The sequence below is a fragment of the Oratosquilla oratoria genome, chromosome 13, assembly GCF_046742065.1.
Source record: "Oratosquilla oratoria isolate Oo_2021 chromosome 13, ASM4674206v1, whole genome shotgun sequence".
Classification (NCBI taxonomy): domain Eukaryota; kingdom Metazoa; phylum Arthropoda; class Malacostraca; order Stomatopoda; family Squillidae; genus Oratosquilla; species Oratosquilla oratoria.
This window is the reverse complement of record NC_134789.1, coordinates 36194391-36215622: the sequence shown is the minus strand read 5'-3', so window position 1 is coordinate 36215622 and position 21232 is coordinate 36194391. Positions and strand designations below refer to the sequence as shown.

Here is a 21232-nt window from a genome sequence, read left to right as displayed (position 1 = left end):
CCGCATAACTGAACGACCCTTGGAATTGTCCCAAAAATTCTGAAGAACCTCGAGAATGCTGAAGTGTTCGAGAACTCTTCAGGCACGTCGTCTCTTGATGGTCCATTGCCTAACACTGAGGTATTCGTTACTCCTTCCTCTGGCGTAATACTCGTTTACTTGTTTCTCGTCTGTATCTAACATCTAGACGGAGCGACCTTTCATCTCCCAATTTCAGAGATAGGAAGGATAATCGAGCGTTACATGCTAAACGTTATTTTTCTTATGTAGGCATGTGCTTTGTATGGGCGCCCGCCTTAGAAGGGGGAAGAAAGACAATCTACACTCAAAGTACCGTCCATACAAGTAACACAATATCAAATGGCATATCACTTTTACAACTACTCATAAAAGATTGCAGTGGCCTGCGAGCGCGCTGGTCATTTGAGGTCTCCGGCACTTTCAGGACACAGAGTCTGTAGAGCCACAAGAAGTCCGTAGATGGACGTGTGACACCTCCGTTCTTCGAGTGACTTCGACGGCCCATGAGGGAAGACATCCACTGAGGACTCCCGAACCTGAGCCGTAACTTATCAGAACAATGCAAATACAGATGCTGTTGAGAAACTAGGACACGTACACAAGTGTACACACACACGCGCGCGTACACACACGCGCGTACACACACACGCGTACAGACACACGTACACGTACACACACACACGTACGCGTACACACACACACACACACACACACGCGTACACACACACACAGACGCGTACACACACACACACAGACACGCGTACACACACACACACAGACACGCGTACACACACACACACACACAGACACGCGTACACACACACACACAGACACGCGTACACACACACACACACGCGTACACACACACACACACGCGAACACACACACACACACGCGTACACACACACACACACACGCGTACACACACACACGCGCGTACACACACACACACGCGTACACACACACACACACACACACACACACACACACACACACACACACACACGCGCGTACACACACGCGCGTACACACACGCGCGTACACACACGCGCGTACACACACACACACACACACACACACACACACACACACACACACACACACACACACACACACACTAATACAAGGTTTATGTGGATAATTCTGATACAGCACGGGTCAAGTCCAGGTGTCCGACATGATACAAACACAAGTGCCTGCGCACTGTGTACACATCATACAACATCTGCAGAGCGTAAACACCCAAGAAGAACACCAAGACGCGAAGCAGCTGAGACAGAGGAAGAAGAAGAAGTAGCCAAGGCTTACCTGGTGTAGACAGGCTGCTCCTCCTCCTGCTCTTCGAAGGGCTTGACCACCACACGCCTCCTGCCGGGGTAGTCAGCGTGCGGCGCCTGCGGCGGCACCTCGGGGGACATGATGCGGCTGCGGGGGGAGAGCGAGAGAGTCCAGGCTCGGATCCCCGTGGTAGAATGGGCGGGAATGGGACAGGGGGGAACAAGGGTTTTTTTTTGGCTTCTAGCTGTGTTCATGTGCATGTGTGTGTGCACGTGTGTGTGCACGTGTGCGTATGTGTGCACGTGTGCGTATGTGTGCACGTGTGCGTACGTGTGCGTATGTGTGCACGTGTGCGTACGTGTGCGCATGTGTGCACGTGTGCGCATGTGTGCACGTGTGCGCATGTGTGCACGTGTGCGCATGTGTGCACGTGTGCGCATGTGTGCACGTGTGCGCATGTGTGCACGTGTGCGCATGTGTGCACGTGTGCGCATGTGTGCACGTGTGCGTGTGTGTGTGTGCACGTGCTAGTGTGTGCACGTGCGCGTGTGAAGTTCACGCGTGCATGTGTGTACATGTGTATTGCATGTGTTATGTGCGTGTTTACACGAGTGCTCAAGTATTAATATGCGTGTACTCGTTTGTACGTGTGCATGTATGTGTACCTGTGCACGCATGTGTACGTGTATGTGTACCTGTGCGCACATGTGTACGTATGCGCTATGTGTGCGTGTGTGCGTGGGCGAGCTTGTGAGGGTTTGTGTGTGTGTTTATGAGTGGCTGTGAGATTGGTTGTGTAGGTGCGTGAGTGGATGCATATTCATGCGTATGAGCGCATATGTGCATACGAGCGCATATGTGCGCATGCGTGTGGGAAAGTGGATGCAAACATACCTTGCATACTATATATGCACACATACATACATACATGCATATATATACATACATACGTGTGCGTATAAGCGTGAGCGAAAGTAAATGTTTAAGAGTGTGCATATGGAAATGATCATGCGCGTGTGTGTGTACATGTGCGCGCGTGTGTACATGTGCGCGCGTGTGTGTACATGTGCGCGCGTGTGTGCACATGTGCGCGTGTGTGTGTACATGTGCGCGCGTGTGTACATGTGCGCGCGTGTGTGTACATGTGCGCGCGTGTGTGCACATGTGCACGTTTGTGTGTACATGTGCGTATGCGTGTTCATGTGCGTATGCGTGTTCATGTGCGTATGCGTGTTCATGTGCGTATGCGTGTTCATGTGCGTGTGCGTGTTCATGTGCGTGTGCGTGTTCATGTGCGTGTGCGTGTTCATGTGCGTGTGCGTGTTCATGTGCGTGTGCGTGTTCATGTGCGTGTGCGTGTTCATGTGCGTGTGCGTGTTCATGTGCGTGTGCGTGTTCATGTGCGTGTGCGTGTTCATGTGCGTGTTCATGTGCGTGTGCGTGTTCATGTGCGTGTGCGTGTTCATGTGCGTGTGCGTGTTCATGTGCGTGTTCATGTGCGTGTGCGTGTTCATGTGCGTGTTCATGTGCGCATGTACATACGAGCGTGTGCATGTGCGCGTGTGCATTTGCTGGTGCAATATGCTTGTGCATTATACGTGTGCATTATGCGTGTGCATGTGCGTACGTGCATGCGTGTGCGTATAAAAGCATAAGATGGAGGTACAGGCTGGGAAGGGACTTCAAAACATGCTACAGTGACCAACCCCACGAAAGGAGCACAACGGAAATGTGAACTTGGGCAAGTGGGGGGTTGGACGGGCGGGTAGCCCACAACACTAAGAGGAAAGTTATCGATCCTTTCAGCATCTCTGGTTTTTCAACTGAACAAAATCGCCTGGCCGCGCGCAAAAAAAAAACTTGAAAAAATTTCAGGAACAGAAATTTCGTTGTGCCGTATTAAATCTCGCGGCAGCATCCAAATGAATTTTGAAAATCGCACGAGATACCGAAAGGGTCAATATTATCCTTTGCATAACATAATTTGTGCCTTTCCAAATCTTGTAACTTATCTATATTAGTATTGTCTGTGCACAATAAATATACACCAGAGTACATAGTTCCTAAATCTAGATAGATTGTAATTCTTTCTGTAACGTTACCCAGGATAAACTGTACACGTGTTGATGTACAGTGTACACAGATGGTTGTTAATCATCATATTGGAAGCGTACATTTGTCAGACCTCAAAATTACCAAGTTTACGTGTTCACGTTTATGTTCGCCCGCCATTTCCCCCAGAGTTCTCCGGTACGAGTAGGTTCCGTCTTCCCGTGGGATTACCGGGAAGCTTTACCGGGAGAGTCCGGATTTCCCCGGACGCCGTTTAGTTGGGTCGCGGATTTCCCCGGCATTCAGCTTTTCCCCAGAATTTACCAAACCTCTGACTTGTTTTAGGCTATTTCATTTTCCTAGTAGTAGTGGCGAGTGGTAGCGAGTGGTAGCGAGTAGAAATGAGTAGAAATGAGTAGAAATGAGTAGAAATGAGTAAAAATGAGTAAAAATGAGTAGAAATGAGTAGAAATGTGTAGCAAGTAGTAGCAAGTAGTTGTAAGTAGTAGTAAGTAGTGGTACAGACATTACTAAATCTATCAATAAGACAAATCGATGAATGAATAAACGAGTAGATAAATAAAAAACTGAAACAAGTATTCCCAAGTATCACAGGATACCAGCACTAAAAACGTAGTGGCCCTGAATTGGCCTTATAACAGACATTCAGTGGCCCACACTCAATCACCACACAGATCCCTAACTTCCACTGTCCCGAGCCCATTCACTCCTGCCAACTCCTCAGGCCACTTCCGGAAGCAGTGTCGACTCCTCGAGACTTCATGGAAGTCAACAAGGTGGTGGGGCTTCTTCAAGAGGTTTTGCTAAAACTGGTCTGTCCTTCAATAATCGATCAGTCAATCAGCAGATTAATTAGATAACCTTTTCCTAGCCATTCCTGATTAAAGGGCTCAAATTATTTTACGTGTCACGTAAATACGCTAACCTCTGCCTCGTCATTCTTGCAAAGTTATCTCGTCTCTCCACCTTTCTTCACCTTTGCCTAGTCTCCCTCTTCCACGCTTTTCATCTCGCGGCATCCAGTCGGTAACTCTCTTGCTCCGTTGCCTATCCTCTTTTTTTTTTCTGGGGGGGGGGGGGCTAGCTTTCCTGCCTAACTCCACTTGCTCTCTTTTTATCACTTGCTCTCTTTTTATCGCCTCCACATCTTTCAGTCTCGTCTGCTCTCGCCCAATTTGCCCTCTTCCCTTCTAACAGCGATATTTCCAGCATTTATCTCCTCATTCTCTTTTGTACACTCCTTAGCTTCGTCCCCATCGCCTACGCTTTGTGTTATCCTCGGCAATTTGCAATTATTATTTCGAACTATGTGTTCTTGTCATTATCTGCACTTCTTGTATATTGATTCTTTGCCAAATAAATCTATCTTTCTGTCAATTTCCAAGTCTCTCATTCAAGAATTATAGATACGTGAATTATAGAATTTTTTTTCAGACCTAGAGATAAATCTTATGGCATTTCTATATCTACTCAACATTATCCAAATAATTGTGCTTTGTCTTTTTATTCTAATATCACGATTGTCAGTTTTAGCACCTCACCTAAGAAATTAAATCTGTTCACGATCAATTATTATAGTTTTACTTTGAACTTTCGAGTTGAATTTTACATTGGTTTTATTCTCTTCTTCTTCAAACCTATTTTCAGACTTTACTTGCTCCTTGTACTTCAACAAATGAGCATATACTCACGTGCATTAGATTTATTAGAAAAATATATTTGCTTCAAGTTAGAAGAAAATAAAGTGGAAATTGCAGGCAGCAACATGCTGCAGATTAAACTCTGCTTTGTAATATTTACATCATTTAACCACATTCACTAAGTTATGAACAGATATTTATGTTCACCATTCGTAGTAGGCTGGCACCAAACCCCCGCCCATTATGAACATGTCAATTATAAAATTTCCCTAACATAACTATAGTCCCCTAGATATATTTTTTGTCAAGTAGAATACAATTCGAAAAAGTTCTATGTGGGCGGAGTTGAATTGCCGAACCTACGCGAACGAACGATAATACTCGTACCAGCCAACTGAATGTTATATACAAACACTGACGACTTTATGGATAAACAAGACAGAATTTTCCTGGTCCAGTGTTACATGTTAGTAGGAAGAATGAGGAAGAAAAGTGCAATTAATGCAATTTGGGTTTGTTAATCAAGAAATTTACTTTTAGTATCATGCAGTCTACACTAGTGCAGCTGAGAAAACAAATTGTATCGAGGTTGGATCCCTTCTTAAAGGAGTCTGATCCCTTCTTAAAGGAGTCTGATCCCTTCTTAAAGGAGTCTGATCCCTTCTTAAAGGAGTCTGATCCCTTCTTAAAGGAGTCTGATCCCTTCTTAAAGGAGTCTGATCCCTTCTTAAAGGAGTCTGACCCCTTCTTAAAGGAGTCTGACCCTTCTTAAAGGAGTCTGACCCTTCTTAAAGGAGTCTGACCCTTCTTAAAGGAGTCTGACCCTTCTTAAAGGAGTCTGACCCTTCTTAAAGGAGTCAGACCCTTCTTAAAGGAGTCAGACCCTTCTTAAAGGAGTCTGACCCTTCTTAAAGGAGTCTGACCCTTCTTAAAGGAGTCTGACCCTTCTTAAAGGAGTCTGACCCTTCTTAAAGGAGTCTGACCCTTCTTAAAGGAGTCTGACCCTTCTTAAAGGAGTCTGACCCTTCTTTAAAGATTTTGACCCTTCTTTAAAGATTTTGACCCTTCTTTAAAGATTTTGACCCTTCTTTAAAGATTTTGACCCTTCTTTAAAGATTTTGACCCTTCTTTAAAGATTTTGACCCTTCTTTAAAGATTTTGACCCTTCTTTAAAGATTTTGACCCTTCTTTAAAGATTTTGACCCTTCTTTAAAGATTTTGACCCTTCTTTAAAGATTTTGACCCTTCTTTAAAGATTTTGACCCTTCTTTAAAGATTCTGACCCTTCTTTAAAGATTCTGACCCTTCTTTAAAGATTTTGACCCTTCTTTAAAGATTCTGACCCTTCTTTAAAGATTCTGACCCTTCTTTAAAGATTCTGACCCTTCTTTAAAGATTCTGACCCTTCTTTAAAGATTTTGACTCTTCTTTAAAGATTTTGACTCTTCTTTAAAGATTTTGACTCTTCTTTAAAGATTTTGACTCTTCTTTAAAGATTTTGACTCTTCTTTAAAGATTTTGACTCTTCTTTAAAGATTTTGACCCTTCTTTAAAGATTTTGACTTCTTTAAAGATTCTGACTCTTCTTTAAAGATCTTTACCCTTCTTAAAGGAGTTTGACCCTTCTTAAAGGAATTGGATCGCTATTAAGGTGGTTGGATCCCTTTTTGAGGATTCGGGTCCAATCTAGTTATGGACCAAAAGGTCTTCCGTCGATATGCTCTTCCTTTATAATCCTTTGTAAAGAGAAATACAACTCCATTAAGAGGGATCAAATCCCATTAAAAATTATCTAAACGGATCAAGATTTATCCGATCCCATTTTTAGAATCTGATCCCCCAAAAGTTTCAATTCACATATTCATGATTAATTACGACAATTTTCGGTCCTTATCACCTGATACCAAGGCTCTACATCAAGCAAAGGTCAGAGAGCTTGTTTTCTCAACTGTTCACACAATGCAGGTGCAGTGGCAAAGTGGACACTACAGTACACTAATGCTACATTCATTGTCGAGACATTGCGACAGGTTGGAGAAGGTGGGTGAAGAAGACGCGAATTAGAATCAAAATTTATTCCCGACTTGTTTCTTTGAAGAAGCCTTTGTGTGCGGAACTAGTCAGAAATAAACTTGGATTCTAATTCGTGTCTTCCTCATTCACCTTTTCCTATATTTATTATGATGAATGTACCTTTTACTCTGAGGAACCTTTGTGTACACACTGTATTGCATACAACTGTGGTCACACAAGCCAATATTTACAAATTTAACAATCGTACTAAAAACGTGCAAAACAATAATGTCCAAACAATTAAAAATACGTCTTCAGGATTTCCATACCAAAGTTAGAAAAAATATACAAGTTATTTCATTATTAATTATGTATTGATAAAGCTAGATATTTAGAATTGTCAGGGAAAAATCATCTTAAGGTTAAGCTTTTTAGCATACCAAACTATTATCTGTATTTGCAAATTCAGCTGTATCTATTACCTGTTTACAAATTAGCATGCAGTAATGACAATAGTACGTACATTTGTTACATTTTCCTGTGAAAGAAAATTTCAAATTGCATGCATATTACTTTCTAACACATCTATCAGTTAATACCAACAAAATATCATAGCCTTACACCATTGCATTATTGTCAAAACTAGATATTGCTCGTTACCCTGTGATGTATTCCAAATACTATTTTTACATAATTTTTGACGAAAAATCTGGGACATTAATCTATTAAAGCTTTGTTCCTTTCTCGGTATCTTGTTTTGGCTGAAATTATTTCATTCGATTAAGAAATACATCTAGGTCCCGACTTGATAAAAGTTGTCTTGATTAGTTACCTATTTGAGTAGGGCCTCCTCTCGAGGATTTGTTTTCGTTATAACTATACTTTTCTTCAACATAAAACAACAGAAACTAACGGGTTGGCTATATGTACTATAACAATGATTCCTACCAAGAGCACTAACATAAGAACACAAGAACATAAGAATGAAGGAGACTGCAAGAGACCATAAGGCCTACAGTAGGCAGCTCCGTATCCATCACCACCTGTCATTCCCATCCATAAAGTTGTCTAATCGTTTCTTAAAACAATTAATAGTTTCAGCGCTTACTACATGGTTACTAAGTCTATTCCATTCGTCGACCACCCTATTAGTAAACCAATTCTTGCCCATTTCCTTTTTAAATCTAAATTTATCCAGTTTATAACCATTACTGCAAGTCCTGCCCTGTTTTAATATCATGACCTTGTTTGTATCACCCTTGTTAAAGCCTTGTTAAAGCACTAGTGAATAACGAATTATTAACAAGGAATAACAACCTGTGGTGACAGTGCAATTTGAAGTTAAAGGATAATCGTAGAAAACAAATTTAATAGCCTTCCAGAAACTGTCAATAGGAGAAAGATATCTAGAAGATTCGACTGGAGGGAAAAGAAAACCGATTTGATTATTCATCCAAATATTTTCATACTGTCATACATGTTGCTAGTTACTAACTTAATGTCTCCCATCATTTGAGTTTTTCTTAAACAATTTCGTACATAACACTGACGAGGCCTCTGGTTGACTGGTGCAAACTGGATTTCCTATAACCAAACCACAATGCGTTACGCTAATTCAAGATCACTGTTTTGAGAACGCAGTTATAAAAACAAAAAATTAAATAAACAGTGCAAAGTCTTGTGGTTTCGGGTGTGCAACAACGTTAACACAAGGTTTCAAGGTGACGTCCTGACCATTACAAATTTTAAATATTTTTTTGTATATTTTTGCTACTAACTTTGAATCCATATGCTTGCTGCTTGGAATACAACTTGTCAATGCTTTTGTAACAATCAATATGAACGCCATTATATGCTGGAAAGTATCTGAAAGCCGAACATGTTTAGTTATTTTTTTTTGTATATTTTTGCTGCTAACTTTGAATCTATACGCTTGCTGCTTGGTATACAACATGTTAATACTTTTGTAACAATCAATATGAACGCCATTATATGCTGGAAACTATCTGCAAGCAGAACATGTGTGGTTATTCTCAACTTGTTCTCTTGTACACGGTGGGGAGTTACTATGTAGAAGGTAAAGTACTCTATGAACTCCTAAAAGCTGGCAACCATATATTCTCAGTGCCCAAAACCCCATCGTAGTTATCCTCTCATTTTCAAAACCCTTTTCATAAACAGAAAAAAGATAATTCTTGTATTAACTAACTTTTGATACCATACCAGAAACATTTAAGTTTTATTTACTTTTTTTTTTTTGGCAAAAATAAACCCTTCACTCACATTACTCGAAACTCGCCAGACATTTTAAATCAAGAGGATTTCTCCACCTAACGACAGTAAGATTATCCCCTCAGTCACCAAGATAATTTCATGGTTAGGGATGACAGGTAGTAAGTCATGGAACTGCTTAGTGTAGGCCTTATGGCCTCTTAAAGTCTCCATTCATATGTTATGTTCTTAAGAGCCTTCAAGTGACGATACGAGGAAGACACATCGGTTCTAGAGAGGAACAGCTTCCCTAAACATGATTCACAGCTGCTTACAAACTGCCCTGGGTCAGAGGTCGAGAAAAAACAAAAACAAACTGGGAGTGCGCGCGCGCGCGCGCGCGTGCGCGTGTGTGTGTGTGTGTGTGTGTGTGTGTGTGTGTGTGTGTGTGTGTGCATGTGTGTGCATGTGTGTGTGTGCATGTGTGTGTGTGTGTGCATGTGTGTGTGTGTGTGTGCATGTGTGTGTGTGCATGTGTGTGTGCATGTGTGTGTGTGCATGTGTGTGCATGCGTGCGTGCATGTGTGTGTATGCATGTGTGCATGTGTGTGTGTGCATGTGTGTGTGCATGTGTGTGTGCATGTGTGTGTGCATGTGTGTGTGCATGTGTGTGCATGTGTGTGTGCATGTGTGTGTGCATGTGTGTGTGCATGTGTGCGCGCGCGCGCGTATACGTGCGTGTGCGCGTCCCAGTGTAAAAGTGTCATTTACATACATAAGGCTTCCGATACTTTCGAGAGCGAACACAGGAAGAATCCTTTGAAACGGAAAAAGAAAAACGAGAAGTTGTCGTTTGGTGACCCTACCGAATTGTGGCGCCATAATTACATTAGTGAAACTGTTTTTATTTCTATTTTTTATCTGCAATCCCATTTGATGCACCGACGCTATGTCTACGGATGATTGTGCGTGTACGAGGGGAGAGAGGGGGGAGGAGGAAGAGTGGGAAGGGGAAACGGGGGAGGGGAAGGGGGAAACGGGGGAGGGGAAGGGGGAAACGGGGGAGGGGAAGGGGGAAACGGGGGAGGGGAAGGGGGAAACGGGGGAGGGGAAGGGGGAAACGGGGAAGGGGGAAACGGGGAAGGGGGAAACGGGGAAGGGGGGAAACGGGGAAAGAGGGAAAGAGGGAATGGGGGAAGGGGGGAAGGGGGAGGGTGGACGGGGGAAAGGGAAGGGGGGAGGGTGGACGGGGGAAAGGGAAAGGGGGAGGGTGGACGGGGGAAAGGGAAGGGGGGAAAGGGAGGGAAGGGGGAAAGGGAAGGGGGAAAGGGAAGGGGGGGGAGGGGGAAGGGGGAGGTGGACGGGGGAAAGGGAAGGGGGGAAGGGGGAGGTGGACGGGGGAAAGGGAAGGGGGGAAAAGGGGGAGGGAAGGGGGAGGGGAGGGGGGACAGGGGGAGGGGGCGAAAGGGCACAAACCCGCTTCACCTATCAGGAGACTAGTACGGTGCCCCTCACAGAGGTATTTGTAGCGTGGAATTTAATGAACCATGACCTTGGTTAACTTCGCCGGTGGCAGGGTTCGAACCGTCATCACCTTGACGTGGCCGCAAGTAACTACGTCCTAACCCGCTCGTCCAGTATAAGTGTATAAATTACCCAGGAACAGAGGGCATTATAAAAGGTGACGAGGCAATTTGGAGACTACGAGTATAAGGACAACACAAAATGCCTTGTCCCTATCCCTGGTTATAACCGCATCTTAGGTTAGCAAGATTTCGGCGATAAGAACCTAAGTTTCACTGGAAATAGACTAAAGAATTTCTCAACCTGGAAAGTGATGTGGTTCGTTTCTGGAAGGATGTCAGGGGTTTTGTTTACGACTGTAGGACGCAGGACTGAAGAGGGTACGATTCCTGTGAGGTGAGGGGAGGTGGAGAAGAGGGTACGACTCCTGTGAGGGGAGGGGAGGGGGGGAAGAGGGGAGACAAGGAGGGGAAAGTTTAGGAAGCAGGGCAAGGAAGGGGTGCAAGCAACAAGGGGACAAGAGAGCAAGGACCCTGGAGAGGGGAAACCATAAAGTTGCTGATCGATTGGGAAGCTTAGGTGGCCGGACAGTGTGGTTGGACCGTATGGCTGATGTGGCTTGGCACGGAAGCAAGATCTAAACATGTGGTTTGGTAATGTGTGATATGATAATGTAACATGGTTGGTGATACGTGTGATATGGTGGTATGGCATAGTTGGTGATGTGTGTGATATGGTGGTATAGCATAGTTGGTGGTAACGTGTACTGTGATGGTATGGGATAGATGGTGGTAATGTGATATGGTGGTATGCCATGATACCAATGTGTGGTATGGTGCTGTATGGTGATAAACGGTAAAAAGACAAGGGACTATATGGGAGGATAGTGACGACTGCCCAAGGAGTGCCAAAAACACGCGTTTCGAGAACCGAAGCCATCGCGTGGAAGCCATGAAGGCCGCAGGGTTGGATTAAGTTCACCAGGTGGAGCGGTGGGGACAAGGGGCCGTAGGGACAAGGGGGCGGGGGGGACAAGGGGGCGGGGGGGACAAGGGGGCGGGGGGGACAAGGGGGCGGGGGGGACAAGGGGCCAGGGGGGACAAGGGGGCAGGGGGGACAAGGGGCGGGGGGGACAAGGGGGCGGGGGGGACAAGGGGGCGGGGGGGACAAGGGGGGGGCGGGGGGGGGGACAAGGGGGCGGGGGGGACAAGGGGGCGGGGGGGACAAGGGGGCGGGGGGGACAAGGGGGCGGGGGGGACAAGGGGGCGGGGGGGACAAGGGGGCGGGGGGGACAAGGGGGCGGGGGGACAAGGGGGCGGGGGGACAAGGGGGCAAGGGGGGCAAGGGGGCGGGGGGCAAGGGGGCGGGGGGGGCAAGGGGGCGGGGGGGGCAAGGGGGCGGGGGGAACAAGGTGGCAGTGCGGACAAGGGGGCGGGGGTGGACAAGGCAACCATAGTCGATGATCCAACCCACGTGACCCAGGCATGTGGAAGAAAGTGACAAGCGAAAAAAAATCATACGATCGGGAAAACATACAAACGTAATTGGTTCTGATCGAACATAACGAGAAGCCTTCCACCACAAAAGATTCGGTTTTCGAACCGATGTTACTTCGACGCCAGCAGAGTAACGAGTAACTATGTGCAGTATCAGTGTTTTCTGAATTAGGATTATAAACAGTAAACCCACTGAAAAGTTTCACGTTTGCAAATTTTTGGAGAAGGGGTTTGGCGATTACTGTCAAAAGTAACAATCACTATATGCAGTATCATTATTTTCTGAATTAGGATTATAAACAGTAAACCCATTGAAAAGTTTCATGTTTGCAAATTTTTGGAGAAGGGGTTTGGCGATTACTGTCAAAAGTAACTATTAATCATTAAGAAATTTCTTGTAAACCTGCGAGAGAGTAACGAGAGCAAACTAAGCTTTTCAGCTACTTTGAACAAGATAATGCATTCTTCTAATATTGTTAAGATCTACCGGAAAGGCCAAAACAATACACCAACTTCTACAGGGGGGGAAAGCCAGCTTGCAGTGTATTAAATTCTACAGGAAGAGAAGCACATTTTCCTAATGGGTCATTACTGTTTATTAATAATAATAACAATAAAAAAAAATCGTCTACGTCACCATTCACCTCATGTCGAATTGATTCTTGAGTGCCACCACAAAGCCCGACCCTATGCTGTACGTCTGCATTGTCTCTGCCACAGCTGTCTCTCCCTTCAGGCTGACCACGAGACACCAGAGGTTGTTAAAAACCTCACCCCCCGAGCCAACCACCTCCCTTTAACGACGCCTAACCACCTCCCTTTAACGACACCTTTCCACCTCCCGAACTTGAGGTCTAGTCGTCACGAGTCGTTACACCGCGTGGCGCCAGAGGTCGTCCAGACACGCGTTCTGGAATACGTCCACGGCGGAGGCACTGTTCCTGTTGGCACTCTGTCGCTTGGCACTGGAGAGAGCTCGAGAGACCCCCGTGGCACTGCTGTCAGTCGAGAACCAACTGATCGCGTCGCATCGGCCTCTACTTCCTCATAGAAGACCCGAGGCAACTTCCTGATTGGATGACGTAGATCAGACCCCAGACGGCTCAGGCTAAATATAGTCACAATGTTGTAGTTCCAAGCAGCTCCTTTCACTTACGTCAGCTTACTATACATAGGAGACGCGACGTCATAATGACGTCATAAATCACAATATGACGTCATTGTGTTATTCCTTCATACTCTTCCAATCCCTTTTGTTTTTCTTTCCTTCCTCCTTTTCTTCTTCCTCTTTCCTTGTACATTTTCCTCCTCTTTCCTTATCCCTTTTCTTCCTCCTCTTTTCCTTACCCCTTTTCTTCCTCCATCTCTTCTTTCCTTACCCCTTTCCTTCCTCCATCTCTTTCCTTTCGCCTTTCTTCCTCGTCTTTCCTTCCCCCTTTTCTTCCTCCCTCTCCATCTGGAAGCCCCGACCCAGCTGTGATGGCCTTACCTGAGCTCTAATGACCTCATGCAAACTCGGAAGCTTATTGCGGATGCAGATACTGCCATTCGTCCTCCCGTCCTCCCTTCCTCCCTTCCCTCCCTTACCTTCCTCCCTTCCCTCCCTTACCTTCCTCCCTTCCCTCCCTTACCTTCCCTCCTTCCCTCCCTTTCGTCCTTCCCTCCCTTTCCTCCTCCCCTCCCTTCCCTCCTTCCCTTCCCTCCTTCCCTCCCGTCCCTCCAGGAAGTCCACACTACATGACACTTTCTGAACTTTTCCTTAGTTGACGTTTGCCTGTGGGTCTTCAGTTTCCTCAAAAAATAAAGTTTGCCTTCTTAGCCTGGCGCATTTTTTGAAGTTAATCTTACTATTTATTATTATTTATTATTTCACTTTCATCGAGGTTTCATTGGTATTATCCTTACAGCAACAGGGATTAAACTCGCAACCATAACCGTTCTTTCTCGCTACTTTAGACGTGACTTCAGAAATTACGAAACCCATCACGAATACTTTACAATCACTACTGTCCATACAATAGCCACCACTCTCGACATCAACCCACCTACACTACTGTCAACCACCAATCTCAATTATCACCACCACATCCCCATTCCCGCTCCCTCGAACACCAGTCAACATTTTCTGGTCCCTATTTCGGTCTCGTCGTCCCTTCCTGGCCCTCCCTTTAATCATTTCCCCTTCCAAGTCTTCTTCTTCGTCCTTTTTCAATTACACTTTCACCATTCCTTTTTTCATTACGTTTTCCCTTCCTCCTCTCTGCCTTCCCTTATTCCTCAAGTCTTATGTCCCCCTCTTCCAATTTTATTTTCATTTTTTACGTTTTTCCTTCTTCTCTATATTGTCTTCAAACATCCTCCCCCCTTTTCAATCAAACTTTTACCTTTCCTATTCCTTTCCTTTATTCATTTCCTTTCCTTTATTCATTTCCTTTCCTTTCCATCCCTCTGCCTTCATTTGGTCCCCAAGTTAGCTCTTCGGTGACTCACCTGTTGGATCCATCGCTGCTCTTGTCCTCCGAGGACGGGTCGCCGCACTCAGAGAAGTTCCCCTCGTCAGTGGTTGTCGTCAGGGACGTGTAGTGGTCATCAAGGAGCGTGTCCGACCTCGAGTCGTGACTCGTGAGTCGGGAATCGTCGTCCTCGAGAAGGTTCTCCCTCGAGCCGGAGATCCTCTCCCTCATGACACGGAGCTCCTCCTCCCTCTCCCGGAGCTGCCGGATCTCGAGGGCGATCTTCGTCTCCGTGTTGTGCATCGAGGACGAAGAGGACGGGGTGCTGCTGGCGGGCCTGAGGGCGAGGTGGGGGATGTTACTTGGGGTGGGGGAGAGGTGGGTGGGGGAGAGGTGGGTTGGCGAAGTACGACGTGGAGTGTCCGCGGCTATCGGCGGATGTACGTAAGGGCACGTATGTTTACGCGTAGTCGGGTATGCGTAGGGGCAAGTGGTAGTGTGGATGGTCCGTGGCAACGCGCAGGGGCACATTGGATGGACGAGGGGCGTGTGGACAGGGAAGTACTTCAAAACTGGGGTCTGTGTTACATGTGAAGGACTAGTTAAAGATACGAGAGCGTAGGAGGGCAGTGGGAAACGTATGTACGCATTAATAGAAGAATACGTTTTAATGGGAGAGTAGATTTACGTCGAAATTGATCAAAGGGTATGGGGAATATAATAGTTTGTGGTAGAGGGAAGGGGAGGGGTGGGGAGGGATGGGGTGGGTGTACAAAACGTTTAACCAAATGGTCATACCAGTACCAAGAAAAGGGAAGAAAAAATACCCACGTATGAGATTTGTGTATACGTACCCCAGTGTTCAGAATCAGCAAAAAAAGAAGTTAAATATTAGAAAAAACAAGATTCAGTAGCATAGGAATTCTCAAATATTAAAAAACAACAGACATGACTGACACAAAACTACAAAATTCTTAAATAGTTGACATGACTCAATCACCAAGTGAAACCATAAAAGTTTACGTGACAAAGTACGATAAGAAACCATAAAGTTTACAAGATTTGAACGACAGAGTTTGATAAGAACAGTGTCATGATTACAATAGGCGACATTCAGGAAAGACAAATTACTTCTTAAAATGTTGTACAATCAAATACACAATTATTCGCATACGCACACATGCACACGCATACACACGTGCGCGTATGCATACACGCACGTACATGCACACACACACGCACATACAAATTTGTTTTCAACCCAGAAGTTCATGAATTTTAAAAAATTGTTGTATTCTTGTCTTGAGAAGAGGAAAAGGATTACTTTGTCGCCAAATCCATCGCGCGAATTTTGCCGTTCGTGTGTACTAACAACAAACTGAAATATTAAACTAAAAAAAATCTAATTAATTTGCTTCCAATACGCCCAGTTTTCCGACTCGCAACATCCCGTCTACTGTTCTCATCCATTATTTCCTATATACATCCATAATATAAACAAACTGACCCATGCAGTGGTCAGAGTTAATGGATAAACGCCGTTCAACTGCCAGTTTCATTACGATTTGTAAAATGTACAAAATGTCAACATTAACCACTTATCGGGACAGCGTGATCGAGTCTGTACACGATGACTCACCATCATTCCTAATCTCTGACGAAGCTCCATAGAGATGACGTATGGCGCCCGATTAGCACTCCCGTGATGAAACTAGACCGACGCCAATGCCACGGTCAACCGTTCCCATACAATCAGATAACAATGGGCCTATTGTTATCCACGGTGCAATCAATCCATAAATCAATCTACCAAACGGTAGATCTGGATTGTAGGCTTACAGGAATTCCTGGCTGCCTTCGTAATCCTCTATCCACCTATAACTACCTCGAGTGTATGTAGTCGATGGATGGGCTCTAAGCTTCTACATAACGCTTCACATCTTCTGGTCATTTATGTACATCTTTCGAACTTTCTCTAGATTTCTAGTTCTTTAGAAAAGTAAATTGTTATCCTGTTGTTCATTATGTTCCAAGTGAAAGTATGACAATAGTGAAATAAAGAATCTCGTTTATTAGATGCATGGTTTACAATGACAGGGCATGAATATTGACAGAAGACCTCCCTGCTTACAATGTGGTTGTTCTCTGATAAGAAATACGATAGTTGATAAACTGATTAAAATATTGCAGTGGAATAGTTGTGTTTAAACGACACGAGATCTACAAATAGACATCATGCGATTGCTTCAGCGCGAAGTTTGTCTCCTTCAGTATTTGACAAAGTTGGGACTTCTTAAATTGTTGAACTAAATATACATTAACTTCCTGACGATATCTAGTGACATCCAAGCATTAAATTTTACCTTTTTTTTTTAAACAACGAATCTAAAAACGCAGGAGGTAGAAGGTTATTATAGACATCCAACATTACATTTAGAATGCATTTCCTAACAATTATGACTACTAATATCTAAATGAACTTTGTTATGACCTTTGCTTTCCTGCACCAGGGATTAACACATCTTTAACATTTAACATTATGTAACCGGGTCAACCAGTTCGTTTCAATGATATTAAGTAACATGATGACTACACTACTCACTAATCCCGTTCATGAACTCGATTAAGGTTTTTAATTATCCATGATCCAAGCACGCTGGGTCGAGTCTTTCCTTGAAATCTTATCTCGCTCAAGTTTATCAGATGTTGCTTGATATAACTGTCAACTTAACTCCTTCGCTCCTGTGGCGCAGTGTACATATTTGGTTCTGGCTAACTGTGGTAGACGACTTTATTCAGCCAAGAGCAACGTCCCGTTTCTGTGACTCTTCAGAATCTGATCTGGATAAAGCCTCAAGTTCATTCGCATTAGATCAGGCCCTAACACCGTTGAGCTTAGTCTTTTTTTCGTATGAAAACAATGTCGTCCTTGTTCAATTCTAATAACATGGCCAGTTTGTTTCAACCTGTGCCTCAAGGCCCCGTCGGAATGTTATCTTTTCCTTTGGAAAAAAAAATCTACGATAGGACGAAATCAGTTTTTTTTGGAACGCAGATGGGGAGTTATCGTCGGTGTAGACATTTGGATGAATACGTACACAAACGTACACTGTCGTACATACACTGTCATGCATGCACAATAAAAACAATGACAGACAGACAGACACACACACAGACAGGAGACAGACAGGAGACAGACAGGAGACAGAAAGGAGACAGACAGGAGACAGACAGGAGACAGACAGGTAAGGGGAGACAGACAGGAGACAGACAGGAGACAGACAGAGAGACACACAGACAGAGACACACAGACAGAGACACACAGACAGAGACACACAGACAGAGACACACAGACAGAGACACACAGACAGAGACACACAGACAGAGACACACAGACAGACAGACAGAGACAGACAGACAGAGACAGACAGACACAGAGACACACAATGACACACAGGAGTACAATGACGTACAGTGAAAACTACAAATAATAACAGTGACATACATTGACACAATGGCATACAGTGACACGTACAACTTGCACACACGCACACGCACACACACATACAGATTTTATTCAGCTGGAGGACCCCCCCCCCCTCGGAGGCGGAAAACTCGAGGCAAACTAGGGGCCTCACACACAGGACTTACCTATCGAAGAACTGCGGCGGTGGGCTGACGGCGTCGTAGATGACGGGTTCTCCCCGTTCTCCTGTGATCGTGTGGGTGTAGGGCGGTCTCATACCCCCGACGCCCTCGTTCCCACGCCCCGTCTGCGCCTGTGGCGGCGGCGGCTCGTCCACCAGACGCTCGACGAAGCCTTCGTCAGAGTCGTGGCTGGCGGTGGACGCGGCGTCCTTCTCGGCGTTCAGGAGATTCAGCTGCTGCGTCTTCAGGACGCCTTCCCGGCGGAGTTCCTCCTCCTTCTGTTGCTGCTCCCTGATCTCGGCCTCGATCAGGTTCTCCTTCGGCAGGGAGTTCCTCTTGGAGACCGTCTCCACCACGCGGGCACTACGAGGTTCCTGCAGGAGGGAAAAGTCGAGAGCGTGAGTGCCTTCGTCCGGAGAGGAGACCACGGGGACTTCTACTGCAGAAGCTACGAGACACGAAAGCTTTTGTTAGCTTATCTGCTTTGGGTGTACTGGTGCATGGCCTTATCTTTCTCGTTCTCTCCTTCTCTCTCTCCCCTCTCTCACACACATGGCAGACGCAGAAGTAATCTGCAGATTGGCAACATTGAAATGAACATACTTTCACTCTCTTTAGGATTCTACTACATATAACGAAGGGCGAGGAAATTGGTACCCCTCCCCCTCCCGTTTTTGTTTTGGAGCTATACAGACCTTCCACAGTTGTATTAGGAAACTCTTTCACAGGTAGAGACAATATACATTAAAGAACATATACATGCATTAGTTTCACATTTAACGTCCCCCCCCTCCAATCTCGAAGTATTGATTCATATTCATTCTGACTAGAACCATACAATTATATTAAAACGAAGTAAACCTTTCAAAAAAAAAAAAAATCATTTTAGGGAGTGATAAGGAGTCTACTCGAACCCCACACTCGCATTAAACCCATCCTACACCCACCCATAGCCCATTGGTCGCCTCTCCCATCATAACATTTCGCGGATGAAGGGTCTTCCCCAACTCCCGCCACAGCGCTCAGGGGTAATGGAGATGGGACAGGTTCCCGCGTACAGGTAAATGAAAATGTTAAGTCTGATGCTTCCAGACGATTTGATTCAGGTTGAAGGACCGACCACCTGGTCTGTTATGATATTTATGATGATCTTGCTTCACGCTTCGCAAGTAAGGCGTCTTCTTCTCGCCCCCCTCCCACTCCCACTCCCACTCCTCCTTCCCCTCCTCCTCCTCGTCCCTTCCTTCTCATCATCCTCTTTATCCTCATCCTCCTCCTCCCCCTCTGCCTCCTCCTCATTTTCTTCCTCCTTCACCTTTTCCCCCTTCTCCTCCTCCCTTCTTCCTTCTCCACCTTTTCTTCCTCCTTCCTCTCCCCCTCTTACTAATACTTTTCCCCTCTTCCTCCTGCTCCTCCCCTTCCTCCTCCTTTTCCTCTCTTCCTCTTCCTCCTCCCTCCTCTCCCTCTTCCCCTTCTCTCCCTCTCCTATCTCTCCTTCTCTCCCTCCTACTTCCTCATCCATCCTTCCTACCCCTGAACCAATTCACAACTGAAGGGCACAGACCCAAAGGAAACGGCAAAGGGGGGCGGGGCTTCCACGCAAATTAGGGGGCGTGGCTTCCACGCAAATTGGGGGGCGTGGCTTCCACGCAAATTGGGGGGCGTGGCTTCCACGCAAATTCGGGGGCGTGGCTTCAACGCAAATTAGGGGGCGTGGCTTCCACGCAAATTAGGGGGCGGGGCTTCCACGCAAATTAGGGGGCGTGGCTTCCACGCAAATTGGGGGGCGTGGCTTCCACGCAAATTGGGGGGCGTGGCTTCCACGCAAATTCCACGAAGAGACTACATAATACACTCCCTCTCCTAGTTCCCATCACTGCCTTCTCTCTTGCATGGGCCACCTCGGTCTTATTCTTTTTTTTTTTTCCTAAACCTTATCTTATCTTTCAGCCATCGCGCCCCGGCCCGCCGGCTTATCGCGATAGTCAGTGTCGGCCTGAAACTCGTTTCCGGACTCAGCGCTTGTGGAATCTTCACACATGGCGTTTCCACCTTTGGCAGACGACTTTATTCAGTTGTGGGTTGGAAACTCTTCCCTGTGGGTTGACAGCTCTCAACTCCCTTCAAGACCATGCGTTACTTTAACGATTCTTGTCCAGGTAATGCAGAATATTCTTTTCATATGGTTTTACATAAGCCTCTCGTCCTACATATATACTGTACATACATATACCGAAGACTTTTTTTCCCCCTTTACAAGGGGTTAGCCAAAGTCAAAAGGCATAGTTCAACTAAAGATTAATTCAGTTAAATTGTGAGTTTTACACAATTGTAGGATTTTCCCAAGCAAAGCTTTCAATCTGTCTCTTTGGCGCCAATTGAAAGTTCTGAAGTCCTGGCTCCAGTTGGCGCCAGCCATTCTTGTTCAGCTGTAGAAACGAAATGGGGGAAATACGAACGAAGGAGACCGCAAGAGACCATAAGGCCTACACTAGGCAGTTCCATGTTCATGACCACCTGTCATTCCCATCCATAAAGTTGTCTAACCGTTTCTTAAAACGAGCGATAGTTTAGCGCTCACTACTACATGATTACCAAGTTTATTCCATTCGTTGACCGCCCACCAAAACAGGGTGAATACATTCTCTCCCAGAGATAATAATCGATATTTAACCAGGATAAAGCATATAAAGGGAGTCACTGGGTTGAGGTTAACTATCAGGGCCCTTTGACGTCACTGATCCCTTGGCCAATCACAAGCTTTCCGTGTGGCCCGCCTTCCGGTTACGTAACCACCAGTAATCCGGGTCTCCAGATCTGTTAATCCACATCAGTCTTTTGCTACAACATCCACTTCAACCTCCATCATCAACGA

The 21232-nt window shown here is 45.5% G+C and overlaps 1 protein-coding gene across 7 annotated transcripts in view; it reads right to left on the bottom strand.

Annotated features, from left to right (window-relative positions):
* LOC143032375 (uncharacterized) overlaps positions 1-21232 on the bottom strand; it is a 450169-nt gene that overhangs the window by 60276 nt on the left and 368661 nt on the right. For 6 of the 7 annotated variants that reach the window (XM_076197036.1, XM_076197034.1, XM_076197035.1 and 3 more), the window contains 3 exons: positions 18361-18731; positions 14747-15046; positions 1330-1446 (listed from right to left, as the gene is read on the bottom strand). In XM_076197036.1, the coding sequence (XP_076053151.1) occupies positions 1330-1446; positions 14747-15046; positions 18361-18731 (788 nt within the window). The remainder of the gene's footprint in view (positions 1-1329; positions 1447-14746; positions 15047-18360; positions 18732-21232) is intronic. The other variant, XM_076197038.1, reaches the window with a different exon arrangement.